The 13,577-nt window shown below is 54.7% G+C and overlaps 1 protein-coding gene across 1 annotated transcript; it reads left to right on the top strand.

The window, feature by feature from the left end:
* On the top strand, positions 1-12,464 carry CKM (creatine kinase, M-type). Its single transcript, XM_066373741.1, has 8 exons — positions 1-153; positions 2,234-2,444; positions 3,940-4,094; positions 7,024-7,156; positions 9,206-9,377; positions 10,645-10,768; positions 11,206-11,395; positions 11,939-12,464. The coding sequence occupies exons 2-8, from the start codon at positions 2,252-2,254 to the stop codon at positions 12,115-12,117; spliced, it is 1,146 nt and encodes a 381-aa protein (XP_066229838.1). The 5' UTR covers positions 1-153; positions 2,234-2,251; the 3' UTR covers positions 12,118-12,464.
* Positions 12,465-13,577: the final 1,113 nt, after the last annotated feature.

Raw genomic sequence — 13,577 nt, 5'->3', positions numbered from 1 at the left:
TCAGCTGCCCTCCGGCTCCCCTCTCTGGGGCAGCCCTCCCAGCCAATAGCACAGCCCAGGGCCGACCTATATAAAGCCAGGGCTGCAGCCTCTTTCTCTGGGTCAGTGTTACCTCCAGGATACAGACAGTTTCTTTCAGCACAGCCTAGACAGGTACCGCCTGCGGTGGGATTCAGGGTGGGGTCCGGAGTGGGGGTCCCCTTGAACCAGAGGCCAGCCTGGCTCTGGAATGGGTCTCGCCTGTCTGTCCCCACATCCTCTCTTGCACACAGGCCAGTCAGTGCGGGAAGGTTGACCTTGTATCTGGGAGTCCCCTCCACCTGTGAGCCCCAAACCCTGCTGTGCTTGTGATCTCTGGGGCTCAGGGTCCTGGGGAGGGGTCCTGGACACGAAAGGAGTCTTGACAGCTGCCAGCTGTCATCCCCTGCGAGGGGCTGTGGGCCTGGCCTGAGTTCATGATGGTTTGTCACCAGAACTGGGTGCCACAAGCCGTGGGAGGTCTGGGTGTCACCTGTCGGGGTCTGTAAGAGCGAGCACTGCGGTTCTTTGCATTTGTAACACACAGGTCCCTGTTGTGTCTCACAATAGCATGACCTTGTGTCTGCCTTTCTGTGGCTCCTGCACAGGTGCCTGTATCCTGGGTGTGTCCCGGAGCTTGGAGGTGTGCATGTGTGGCTCAGTTTATGGTGTGATCTGGGGTCCATGGCAGAATGTATGTGTGTGTGTGTGTGTGTGTGTGTGTGTGTGTGTGTGTGTGGCTCTGGGGCTATTTTTGCTCGTATTTCTTGGGCTCACACACCGTGTCTCAGTGCCTTCTCCTGGCACGTCCCTAGCAAGGATGGGGTGGGTATACCCTCTGAAGAAGGGTTTCTGGGCTTGAAGCCCTTGAGCCCTGAGGCCTAGATGCCTGTCCTCCCGGCCACCCTGGCCCACCTGTCTCCAGCCTGCTGACTTGGTGCAAGCTGAGCCCCTGGAATGTGGGGAGTAGAGAGGGGGAATGGCAGCTGGGGGGGAGGAGTCTGCCAGACTCCAAAAATAGCCTCCAACCCTGGACAGCAGCTCCAAAGATCTTTTGTGGGTCCCATCCCCCTGGCCTGATGCCGCAACCTTCAGATTACCCTGGTCCCAACGTTCCCACCATCCTACCTGCTTCCATCCCTGGAGATGGGAGTGAGCCTTCCACCCCTACCACCACTGCGATGGTCCTTCTTTTCTGGATCTTGTGAACAAAAGTCATAATAGCAATAATAGCCACCATCCCTCTAGGTACAGCTTCATACCAGGGCCTGCGCTCAGCCAGCCGCGTGCCCGAGCTCAAGGAATCCTCCTGGCAACCCCATGGGGAGGGCTCAATTCACAGGTGACAGAGGTTCAGAGAGGCTGAGCTACTGGCCTGGGGTCACACAGCAGGGAAATGGCATAGGTGAGATTTGGACCAAGTTCTGTCAAACCCCAGAGGCTGAGCTCTTCTTCCCTGCAGGAGAACTGTCAGCACACAGAGGTGGGGGTTGCCACCCAGCCCTCCCTTACACCCAACCCCCTCCCACCCTGCCCCTCATCCCTTCATTGAGCTCCCAGGAAGCTTCGGAGAGAGACTTCCCTCCTCTGCTCACACTCATTCCCAGAGACTCCCTCCACCTCACCAGCTCCTCACACAGACCTTTAAAACAATGATGACAACAACAACAATAATAGCTGAGCAAAATAATGCTTATGGTGCAGCAGGCACTGTTCCAAGTGCTTTACATACATTATGTCCTTTACTACTTTCAACATCTCCATGAGGTAAGTGCCATGATGACCCCCATTTTACGGATGAGTAATTCAAGACACGGAAAGATTAAGCAACTTGCCCAGAGTCACACAGCTTGTTGTAAGTGGCAGAGCTGCGATTCAAACGTAGGCTGTATGATTCTAGAACCTACTTTCTTATCCACGCCACAAGTACTGCCCCACCAACCCGAGGGCTCCCGGTCTATTTCCAGCTGGAAAAATTGAGACCAGACCAGAGTCACTTGCCCCAGTGTGGCAGAGCAGGGATTCTAAGCCAAGATTCCTAATGCATCCTGTCAAAACGCAAGGGCTCAGAGAGAGGGCACCTCTTGCTCCAAGTCACACAGCACAGGAGTCAGGACTGGCCCTCAAGCTCACGTGACCACAAAGCCTTGCTGCATGTGCTCTTGGTGTTCCCTGCGAGAGGCGGGCTAACCTTCCCTCCTCCTCGTCCCACCAGGCCCCCCACACCGCCACCATGCCGTTCGGTAACACCCACAACAAGTACAAGCTGAACTTCAAGCCTGAGGAGGAGTACCCAGACCTCAGCAAGCACAACAACCACATGGCCAAGGTGCTGACCCCTGACCTCTATAAGAAGCTGCGGGACAAGGAGACTCCATCTGGCTTCACTCTGGACGATATCATCCAGACAGGTGTGGACAACCCAGGTAAGCCTTCCTGGTAGCGCATAACAGAGACTTAAGGGGTGGTGCTTCGGAGGCTGTCTGCCAGGCCTCGATCCTACCTTCTTGGGGACCTCAGTTTTCCTATATGTAAAGTGGGACCACACTCATGGGGCTGTTGTGAGAAACAAACCAGTCCGTAGGTGGGAAGGGCTTGGAATAGGACCTGGCACAAAGTAAGCCACGCTGTAACTGTACGCGAGTATAACGTGAGAACCCCCCAGAAAGTCCCTTCATCTTTCCCAGCCTCGGTTTCCTCACCTGAGCAGCGGGCACCCATGTTGTGACAACATAAGCACCAGTGCACATACAGCTCCAGAGCCGCGCCCAGCACAGGGCAAGCACTCAGAACCAGTTACTGGTGTGACTGGTGCTGCGGGTCTTTCTCCGAGGACACCTGCTGGGGCGCGGGGACCTGGCAGCAGGAACACAGGTTCCAGTCTTAGCTTCTGAGGCCGCGTGTGGTGCAGGAGAGAGGCCTCTGTCTCAGGGCCACTGTTTCTCCGCCTGGGACGACAGAGGGCCTTGCAAGTTTCTTACTATGTGGTGAGGCTGATAGTCTAAGCTTCTGAAAAATTCTAGGTGAAGATTCTGTGATTTTGGGACTCTGAAGTGATAATATTTTTAGTACCTTGTGACAGGCCCCCTAAGGCTCTTCCTTCTCCTTTGCCCCACCCTCAGCAGTCTTCCCTCACCCCAGACTCCCCCCTGACCTCCCCACCTCCCCCCCATTCTTACCAGCCCTTCTCAGTTCTGACCCAGAGCTCATGAATGAAAGCCCCTTGACACACCTGTGCACACACATGCCCACACATACACACACATGTACACGCACACACAGTCTACATCAGGGGTCCCCAAACTACGGCCAGCGGGCCACATGCGGCCCCCTGAGGACATTTATCTGGTCCCCACTGCACTTCTGGAAGGGGCACCTCTTTCATTGATGGTCAGTGAGAGGAGCACATTGACCATCTCATTAGCCAAAAGCAGGCCCATAGTTCCCATCGAAATACTAGTCAGTTTGTTGATTTAAATTTACTTGTTCTTTATTTTAAATATTGTATTTGTTCCCGTTTTTTTTTTTTTTTTTTTTTATTCATTTTTAGAGAGGGGGGGGAGAGACAGAGACAGAGAGAGAGGAGAGAGAGACAGGGGGGAGGAGTTGGAAGCATCAACTCCCATATGTGCCTTGACCAGGCAAGCTCAGGGTTTCGAACCGGTGACCTCAGCATTTCCAGGTCGACGCTTTATCCACTGCGTTTTGTTTTTTGTTTTTTTTACTTTAAAATAAGATCTGTGCAGTGTGCATAGGGATTTGTTCATAGTTTTTTTTTATAGTCTGGCCCTCCAACGGTCTGAGGGACAGTGAACTGGCCCCCTGTGTAAAAAGTTTGGGGACCCCTGGTCTACACTGTGCCCAGGAGCCCAGGCCTTCCTTGCTGGGGACAAGCACCTCTAACCTCACCGGACCCCCCAGGTCACCCCTTCATCATGACTGTGGGCTGTGTGGCCGGTGATGAGGAGTCCTATGTGGTTTTCAAGGACCTCTTCGACCCCATCATTCAGGACCGGCATGGGGGCTACAAACCCACTGACAAGCACAAGACCGACCTCAACCATGAGAACCTCAAGGTTGGCTGTCCTGAGGGGAGGTGGGAGGCGACAGAGTGCAGAGAGGTGATGGGGAGGGAGGGTGGAGGTGGACAGAGGTGGACAGACACAGAGATGAGGAGAGACAGAGACAGAAGGATGGGAGGACAGGCACTCAGAGAGACACAGAGATCAGCAGGGATGGAGAGAAACACAGGGAGAGGGACAGAAAGAAGACAGACAAGGAGACAGAGGGACGAGGGGGGTGGAGAAGGAAGAGAGGCACAAAACAGACAGGGAGAAACAGACAGGGGATGGATGGAGTCAAGGATGGAAAGAGAGACAGGGAGAGAGATGAAGAGGAACAGAAATGGGGGAAGAGAGGTGTGGAGAAAACACAGGGACAGATGGGATGGGAGAGAGACAGCGAAGGGGAGAAACAGAAACAGAGAGATAGGCAAGAGAGACAGAGCCAGCGAGAGAGGTAGGGAAAGAGGCCAGTGGCAAAGGAGGAGCCAAAGGGACCAACAGAAAGCCTGAAGGAACTGGGAGGATCAGGGGGACTGGGAGGACCTGGGGGACTGGGAGGACCTGGGGGACTGGGAGGACGTGGGGGACTGGGAGGATGTGGGGGACTGGGAGGATCAGGGGGACTGGGAGGATCAGGGGGACTGGGAGGACGTGGGGGACTGGGAGGATCAGGGGGGACTGGGAGGATCAGGGGGACTGGGAGGACCTGGGGGGACTGGGAGGACCTGGGGGGACTGGGAGGATCAGGGGGACTGGGAGGATCAGGGGGACTGGGAGGACCTGGGGGACTGGGAGGATCAGGGGGACTGGGAGGACCTGGGGGACTGGGAGGATCAGGGGGACTGGGAGGACCTGGGGGACTGGGAGGATCAGGGGGACTGGGAGGACCTGGGGGACTGGGAGGATCAGGGGGACTGGGAGGATGTGGGGGACTGGGAGGACCTGGGGGACTGGGAGGACGTGGGGGACTGGGAGGATCAGGGGGACTGGGAGGACCTGGGGGACTGGGAGGACATGGGGGACTGGGAGGATCAGGGGGACTGGGAGGACCTGGGGGACTGGGAGGATCAGGGGGACTGGGAGGATCAAGGGGACTGGGAGGACCTGGGGGACTGGGAGGACATGGGGGACTGGGAGGATCAGGGGGACTGGGAGGACCTGGGGGACTGGGAGGATCAGGGGGACTGGGAGGATCTGGGGGACTGGGAGGACCTGGGGGACTGGGAGGACCTGGGGGACTGGGAGGATCAGGGGGGACTGGGAGGACCTGGGGGACTGGGAGGACGTGGGGGACTGGGAGGATCAGGGGGACTGGGAGGATCAGGGGGGACTGGGAGGACCTGGGGGACTGGGAGGACGTGGGGGACTGGGAGGACGTGGGGGACTGGGAGGATGTGGGGGACTGGGAGGATCAGGGGGACTGGGAGGATCAGGGGGACTGGGAGGACCTGGGGGACTGGGAGGACCTGGGGGACTGGGAGGATCAGGGGGACTGGGAGGACCTGGGGGACTGGGAGGACCTGGGGGGACTGGGAGGATCAGGGGGACTGGGAGGACCTGGGGGACTGGGAGGATCAGGGGGACTGGGAGGACCTGGGGGACTGGGAGGATCAGGGGGACTGGGAGGACCTGGGGGGACTGGGAGGATCAGGGGGACTGGGAGGACCTGGGGGACTGGGAGGATCAGGGGGACTGGGAGGACCTGGGGGACTGGGAGGACCTGGGGGGACTGGGAGGACCTGGGGGGGACTGGGAGGATCAGGGGGACTGGGAGGACCTGGGGGACTGGGAGGACCTGGGGGACTGGGAGGATCAGGGGGACTGGGAGGATCAGGGGGACTGGGAGGACCTGGGGGGACTGGGAGGATCAGGGGGACTGGGAGGACCTGGGGGGACTGGGAGGATCAGGGGGACTGGGAGGACCTGGGGGACTGGGAGGATCAGGGGGACTGGGAGGACCTGGGGGACTGGGAGGATCAGGGGGACTGGGAGGACCTGGGGGACTGGGAGGATCAGGGGGACTGGGAGGACCTGGGGGACTGGGAGGATCAGGGGGACTGGGAGGACCTGGGGGGACTGGGAGGATCAGGGGGACTGGGAGGACCTGGGGGACTGGGAGGATCAGGGGGACTGGGAGGACCTGGGGGGACTGGGAGGATCAGGGGGACTGGGAGGACCTGGGGGACTGGGAGGATCAGGGGGACTGGGAGGACCTGGGGGACTGGGAGGATCAGGGGGACTGGGAGGACCTGGGGGACTGGGAGGATGTGGGGGACTGGGAGGATCAGGGGGACTGGGAGGACCTGGGGGACTGGGAGGATCAGGGGGACTGGGAGGATGTGGGGGACTGGGAGGACCTGGGGGACTGGGAGGACGTGGGGGACTGGGAGGATCAGGGGGACTGGGAGGACGTGGGGGACTGGGAGGATCAGGGGGACTGGGAGGACCTGGGGGACTGGGAGGATCAGGGGGACTGGGAGGATCAAGGGGACTGGGAGGACCTGGGGGACTGGGAGGACATGGGGGACTGGGAGGATCAGGGGGACTGGGAGGACCTGGGGGACTGGGAGGATCAGGGGGACTGGGAGGATCTGGGGGACTGGGAGGACCTGGGGGACTGGGAGGACCTGGGGGACTGGGAGGATCAGGGGGGACTGGGAGGACCTGGGGGACTGGGAGGACGTGGGGGACTGGGAGGATCAGGGGGACTGGGAGGATCAGGGGGGACTGGGAGGACCTGGGGGACTGGGAGGATCAGGGGGGACTGGGAGGACCTGGGGGACTGGGAGGATCAGGGGGACTGGGAGGACCTGGGGGACTGGGAGGACCTGGGGGATTGGGAGGATCTGGGGGACTGGGAGGATCTGGGGGACAGGGAGGACGTGGGGGACTGGGAGGACGTGGGGGACTGGGAGGATCTGACATCCCACCCTCCCCCCAGGGTGGAGATGACTTGGACCCCAACTACGTGCTCAGCAGCCGTGTCCGCACGGGCCGCAGCATCAAGGGGTACACGCTGCCCCCCCACTGCTCCCGCGGCGAGCGCCGGGCAGTGGAGAAACTCTCCGTGGAAGGTGAGTGCCCCCTCCCAGCTCTGGCTCTGGTCCTCCACAGGCAGACCCCTGGGCTCCCTTGGGTCCCCATTTTCTAAAACATGGAAGTTGCTAGGTAAGTTGTGGGTACCTGGTGGCAGCATTCCTCCTGGTCGAAGTCTGGCAGGTGGCTGTGAAGTCTTGGGGCACCCTGTGCGGATCCATGTGGACACCTAATTGTGCCAGGGTCCTGAGATTCATCCACCCATTCATTGAACATTTATGGTTGATCTGGTCCTGTGTGGGGAGCTGGGGCTCCCGTAATGAATAAGATGGACAATGTCGCTGCTGCCACAGAGCTGTTAGCCTGGTGGGGAGATAAGAGGAAACACAGAAATCAACAAAAGAACAAGATAATTCCAAAATGCCATAAAGCCAAGAAACAAGAAGTGTGGCAGAGAATGACTGGGTGTATTGGGGTGGGGGGGGCTACCTTACAAAGAAGGAGTTGAGACCTGATTTATAAGAAGGAGCCTATCTTGGGAAGAATACCAGCAGGTAGAACAGCAAGTGTAAAGGCCCTGAGGTAGGGAAGAGCAGCAAGGAAACCATTGTGGCTGTAGCAGAGTGAGTGAGATGAGGTTAGAGGGTTATGGGTGGTCAGCTTGGGCAGAGTCTTGTGGGTTGTCAAGAGGGCTTTGGCTTTGACTCTGAGGGAGCTGGAAACCATGGGAGGGTGGTGAGCAGAGGCAGGACAGGTTCAGACTTACATGGAGCCCTCTGGATGCTTAGTAGAGAACAGACTATGGGCAAAGGTAGAAGCAGAGAGACCATAACGGGGCAACTACAGTCATCCAGGTGAAAGGTGAGGGATAAAAATGGGATGGGGATTGGCTCAGTGGTAGAGCGTCGGCCTGGCGTGCAGGAGTCCCGGGTTCGATTCCCGGCCAGGGCACACCCCTCCCCCTCTCCTTCCTCTCTGTCTCTCTCTTCCCCTCCCACAGCCAAGGCTCCATTGGAGCAGAGTTGGCCCAGGCGCTGAGATGGCTCTATGGCCTCTGCCTCAGGTGCTAGAATGGCTCTGGTTGCAGCAGAGCAATGCCCCAGATGGGCAGAGCATCGCCCCCTGGTGGGCATGCCGGGTGGATTCCGGTCGGGCACATGAGGGAGTCTGTCTGACTGCCTCCCTGATTCCAACTTCAAAAAAAAAAAAAAAAAAAAAAGGGATGGGGAGAAAAAGTATATTTTGGACAACTCATGTTGTTCTGATAAACATTTAACAACTGGTTCTTAAAAAAAAAAAAAAAAAGCCCTGATTTGCGGTGACTGCTAACTTCTGTGGTGTAAGTTCTCCTACCATAGCCAATTCTAAGCTATGCCATGACGGCATACAGAGATGGAAAGAGATGAGCAATAGCACATCATCCTATAGTATTTCCACCATACAGCCATGGATGAAGATAGCTTCAAGAACACAGATAACAGTAAATATAGTAAAATAATTAGGAAGTTTTGACTATTTATTACCTTTGTTTTAAATATAACTTATCTAATTTGTAAGATTGCATAATTTATTTTTAATAATATAGTATATGGTATATGATATATAACACATTAAGTTTATGATACAAATGTATTAAATGTATATAAATAAATATGAATTATATAAATATATATATATATACACAAATATACTTATTATACATATGAATATATACAAATACTATATCATTATATCATATTATAATAATTTTTACTGATGGCTCTCCAAATTCCTGAGACTGTCTGTCTTGCCACCAGTAGGAGCGGGCACCGGCACACTCATCCTTGCAGGTGGATTGCATGTGAGGGTCCAGGGAAGGGAAGAATCATGTTCTCTGTTTGAGTACATCATGTGCCCTGGGCAGACAGGGGAGGAGCACATTTGGGGGATCGTGAATTTCAGTTTTGACACAGCGTTCAGGCCCCTTTAAGTCATATACAGAACCAAGGCCCAAGCCTGTTAGGGGCAGCCATGTAGGGTCCCTGGGGCCTCCACACCCTGCTTCAGGGGGAACAGGCTGCTGACGGCTCCTTTGTGTGGCCTCTCAGCCCTCAACAGCCTGACAGGCGAGTTCAAGGGAAAATACTACCCTCTGAAGAGCATGACAGAGCAGGAGCAGCAGCAGCTCATCGACGACCACTTCCTGTTTGACAAGCCCGTGTCCCCACTGCTACTGGCCTCAGGCATGGCCCGGGACTGGCCCGACGCCCGTGGCATCTGGTGAGACCCTCTGTTCCCAGTCCTCCCCTCAAACCCGCCTCCTCCAGCACCCTCATGATTCTCCTCATTCCTCCACCAAAGCTAAGACCATAATATTTATATTTCCAAGAACCAGAAAATGATCTCGCCCTCCACTCCCGCCAACCCTATGATCTGTCTGTCACATTTTGGGAAACTTAAACCAGAGAAGTGGCAGTTAGGAACTTAGACTTGAATGAGACTCTCTGGGTTCAAATCCCAGAGCTGCCACTGATTAGCTGTGTGACCTTAGACACATCATTTAATGTTTCTCTGCCCCAGTGTCCCCATCTATAAACTAGAGGTCACAGTAATTCATAGCTGTTGGGGTTCTTGTAAGGACTAATGAGTTCATATATGTAAAAACAGTGCCTTGCTATGTAGTAAGTGTTCAGTACATCTTGGCTATTAGTATGATCTTTATAACTGATTACTGTTGCTACTTAGGCTTTCTATAAATCTTTAAATCCCTGATTCTGATAGTCAAAGATTTTAAAAGGTGTCAAGGACCTAGGTTTCAAATGATTTGGAGAGTGTAGGTTCCAAGATTTACAGATAGAATGATTATAAGATTTCAAGACTCTAAAGATTTTTAGAATCTAAGATTCCAGTAATTTCAGATTCTGTGATTCCATGGTTTCAAACGTTTCCAGATCTGGAGGTTTTATGGTTCTAACTAAGACTTTGTTTCTGAGATGTTACAATGTGGTAGGACAATTCTTTGTTCCATAGACTAGATGTAGGATTTCCAGTATTTATCAGTCTTGTCTCAAAGTTTCTGATTCTGAGATTCTGAGAGTCTATAATAATGCTGTTCAAAAACTGAAGACCGTAAAAGTCCTTGTTCCGAGAATTCGAGATTTCACGGATTCTGTTCTGTGGACTTTTTTTTTTAATTTATTCATTTTTAGAAAGGAGAGAGAGGAGAGACAGAGAGAGAGAAGGGGGGAGGAGCTGGAAGCACCAACTCCTATATGTGCCTTGGCCAGGCAAGCCCAGAGTTTTGAACCGGCGACCTCAGCATTTCCAGGTCAACACTTTATCCACTGCACCACCACAGGTCAGGCTAATTTCACAGATTCTGTGACATTCTACAGGTGTAAACTTATTCCATTCTGAGGAAGCAGATGCCACCACCTCCTGCCCCTTTGCCCGGTGCCCTCTAGCGGTGGGTATGTGTTTGCAAGAGGGCGGGAAATGGGGTTCTCGCGGAGCTAATTCCTTGGCCTTTTGCTGCACCCCACCCTAGGCACAATGACAACAAGAGCTTCCTGGTGTGGGTTAACGAGGAGGATCATCTCCGAGTCATCTCCATGGAGAAGGGGGGCAACATGAAGGAGGTTTTCCGCCGCTTCTGCGTGGGGCTGCAGAAGGTGGGTGCCTGCGCTTGGCGACTGACTTCTGATTCCTCCCTGAACACCCACCAGCTTTCCAAGGCCCCGCCCCAAACACCAACACCACCCCCAGACGCTCCCAACCGCTTCCCGAGGCCACGCCCCCTGGCAACCCGGCTCCTCCCTATAGTGCCTAAGCCCCGCCCCTCAGACACGTCCTACCCTCTTTCCAAGGCCCCGCCTCCTGAGGAAACTCGGCTCCAGCCCCTGTACTCAAGCTCTGCCCTTAAGAACTTAAAAGCCTTCTCAAGCTCCGACCTCTCAGGATCTTGCTGAGGTCTTTGTCATCGGTCTCCTTCCCTGAGAATTCCGTTTCCCAGCCGCGCCCCCTAGGACCCCGCCTCCACCTACATCCTGTCGGGTGTATTTAGGGGCGCCCGCTGGTGCTGACTCCTTGTTCTCTCACCCTACCTCAGATTGAGGAGATCTTCAAGAAAGCCGGCCACCCCTTCATGTGGAACGAGCACCTGGGCTACGTGCTCACCTGCCCATCCAACCTGGGGACTGGGCTGCGTGGAGGCGTACACGTAAAGCTGGCACACCTGAGCAAGCACCCCAAGTTCGAGGAGATCCTAAACCGTCTGCGTCTGCAGAAGAGGGGCACAGGTGCGGCTCTGCCTCCTCGCACAGCCACGTCGGGGAAGGGCCTCTTGCGGTGGCGAACGGGGAGGTGGGGTATCCACCTAGTTTTGGGGGTTTGGCAAGGGCTGCCACTCTGTGAGCCTCAGTATCTTCCTCTGAAATTGGGCGTCAAAACGCCTTATCTCATAGGAGTCAATATGATATATCATCATGGTTATATCGTCATGGACGTGCCCATTGTGTACGTCCCTGGAACCCAGGGGCCTCAACCTCCCAACTGTAAAGGGGAAGATGGTCAGGAATGGACCCCAGGCAACCAGGTTCAAGAACTCTTTTACCCACCCTGCTATATTTTCTTGTTGGGTGGTAGAGGGGTGAGGTAACTAAAGTCGGAGATGTGGGCCCGCGAGTAGACAGACGTTTAGGAGGTTCTGCGTGCACGTAACGTGTTCCATACACAGTAGGCACTGAATATACGCGGCTGTCGCGGTTGGCACGGGGGCGGCGTCCCGGGCCCGCTCCTGCACCTCTGCTCCTTCTTCATGCCTCTGCTTTCTGCTCCCGCAGGTGGTGTGGACACAGCTGCCGTGGGCTCAGTGTTCGACGTGTCCAACGCCGACCGGCTGGGCTCGTCCGAGGTAGAACAGGTGCAGCTGGTGGTGGATGGTGTGAAGCTCATGGTGGAGATGGAGAAGAAGCTGGAAAAGGGTCAATCCATCGACGACATGATCCCCGCCCAGAAGTAGACGCCCAGCCTGCCCGCCGCCGACTGCTAAAGGGAAAGCCCGACCCACTGGAGACACGCCCCATCACTCTTTTCCCCGCCCCTTTCTCCCAGTGGTCCCCCTATAATGGTTCGGTCAACCCGGAACTCTGTCCACCTTTCTTGGAGTTCCAGTTCCAACCAGAATTCCAACCAATGGGCTCCATCCTCTAGTTTCCGGCCAAGGAAAAGCCTCCCTCACACCCTCCTCTCCTCCTCCCAGAGCTCCGCTCACCAGCAGGAGTTCTGGCTAATGGAGAGTGTCCTGTGCATCTGGAGCTCATGCTTTTTTTCCATTCAAAGCAACAAATAAAAGCAATGGTGGCCTTAGCTTTCTGTGCAATAGTTATTGAGAGAGGAGGAGGGACTTTTGTAATTGGCCACTATGTGACCTTGAAGTGGTTTGCCCTCTCTAGGAACGTACTAGGTACATTTTATCCTATCTCTAAAATGAGGAAAAGTTAGGGAACAGAGTCTAAATCCAAAAATTACAAGGCTCTATGAGAAATCTGAAACCCAAGAGCTGTGGCACAGTGTCATATAGCCAAGCTTGGGCGCTTCCCAACCTCAGCCCCTGGTCACACATGCTGGGATCTCACAGGGTCCACGTGAGGGAGTAACGCAGGCCCAACAACATGTCTGAGACTTGCATTTGACCCACAGGTTTTCAGTATGAGACCTCACATGCATCTCATTACATGTATCTCATGGTTTTCACTGGCCTTCTGTGAGGCCTGACTTCATACCTCTATAGTTGCTACCAGTCTTTTCAACCTCACTCACTTTGCTCAAGAACCTGCCATAGCTCACACATCTAAAAAGCATTCCTATTGGCCCTTGTCAGGTGGCTCAATGGATTGTCATCCCAGCGCACTGAGGTCATGGATTCAATCCTGAGTCAGGGCATGTAGGAGAAGCAATCAATGAGGGCAAAATTAAGTGGAACAGCGAGTTGATACTTCTCTCTCTCTCTCCTTGCCCCCCTCTCTCTTTCCCTCTCTCCCTTACTTTTTTTTTTATTTTTTTTATTTTTTACAGAGAGAGAGTGAGTCAAAGAGAGGGACAGACAGGGACAGACAGACAGGAATGGAGAGAGATGAGAAGCATCAATCATTAGTTTTTCATTGCGCGTTGCAACACCTTAGTTGCTCATCGATTGCCCTCCCATATGTGCCCTGACCGCGGGCCTTCAGCAGACCAAGTAACCCCTTGCTGGAGCCAGCGACCTTGGGTCCAAGCTGTTAGGCTTTTGCTCAAACCAGATGAGCTCGTGCTCAAGCTGGCGACCTCAGGGTCTGGAACCTGGGTCCTCTGCATCCCAGTCCGACGCTCCATCCACTGCACCACCGCCCGGTCAGGCTCTCCCTTACTCTCTTAATCTATAAAAAAAATTTTTTTTTTTTTAATTTTGAAAAATTTTTTAAAAAAGAAAAAACACTCCTA

The sequence above is a fragment of the Saccopteryx leptura genome, chromosome 3 (genome assembly GCF_036850995.1).
Source record: "Saccopteryx leptura isolate mSacLep1 chromosome 3, mSacLep1_pri_phased_curated, whole genome shotgun sequence".
In the NCBI taxonomy this organism is placed as follows: domain Eukaryota; kingdom Metazoa; phylum Chordata; class Mammalia; order Chiroptera; family Emballonuridae; genus Saccopteryx; species Saccopteryx leptura.
The sequence above is the reverse complement of the archived record's forward strand: the minus strand, read 5'-3'. Positions and strand labels throughout refer to the sequence as shown.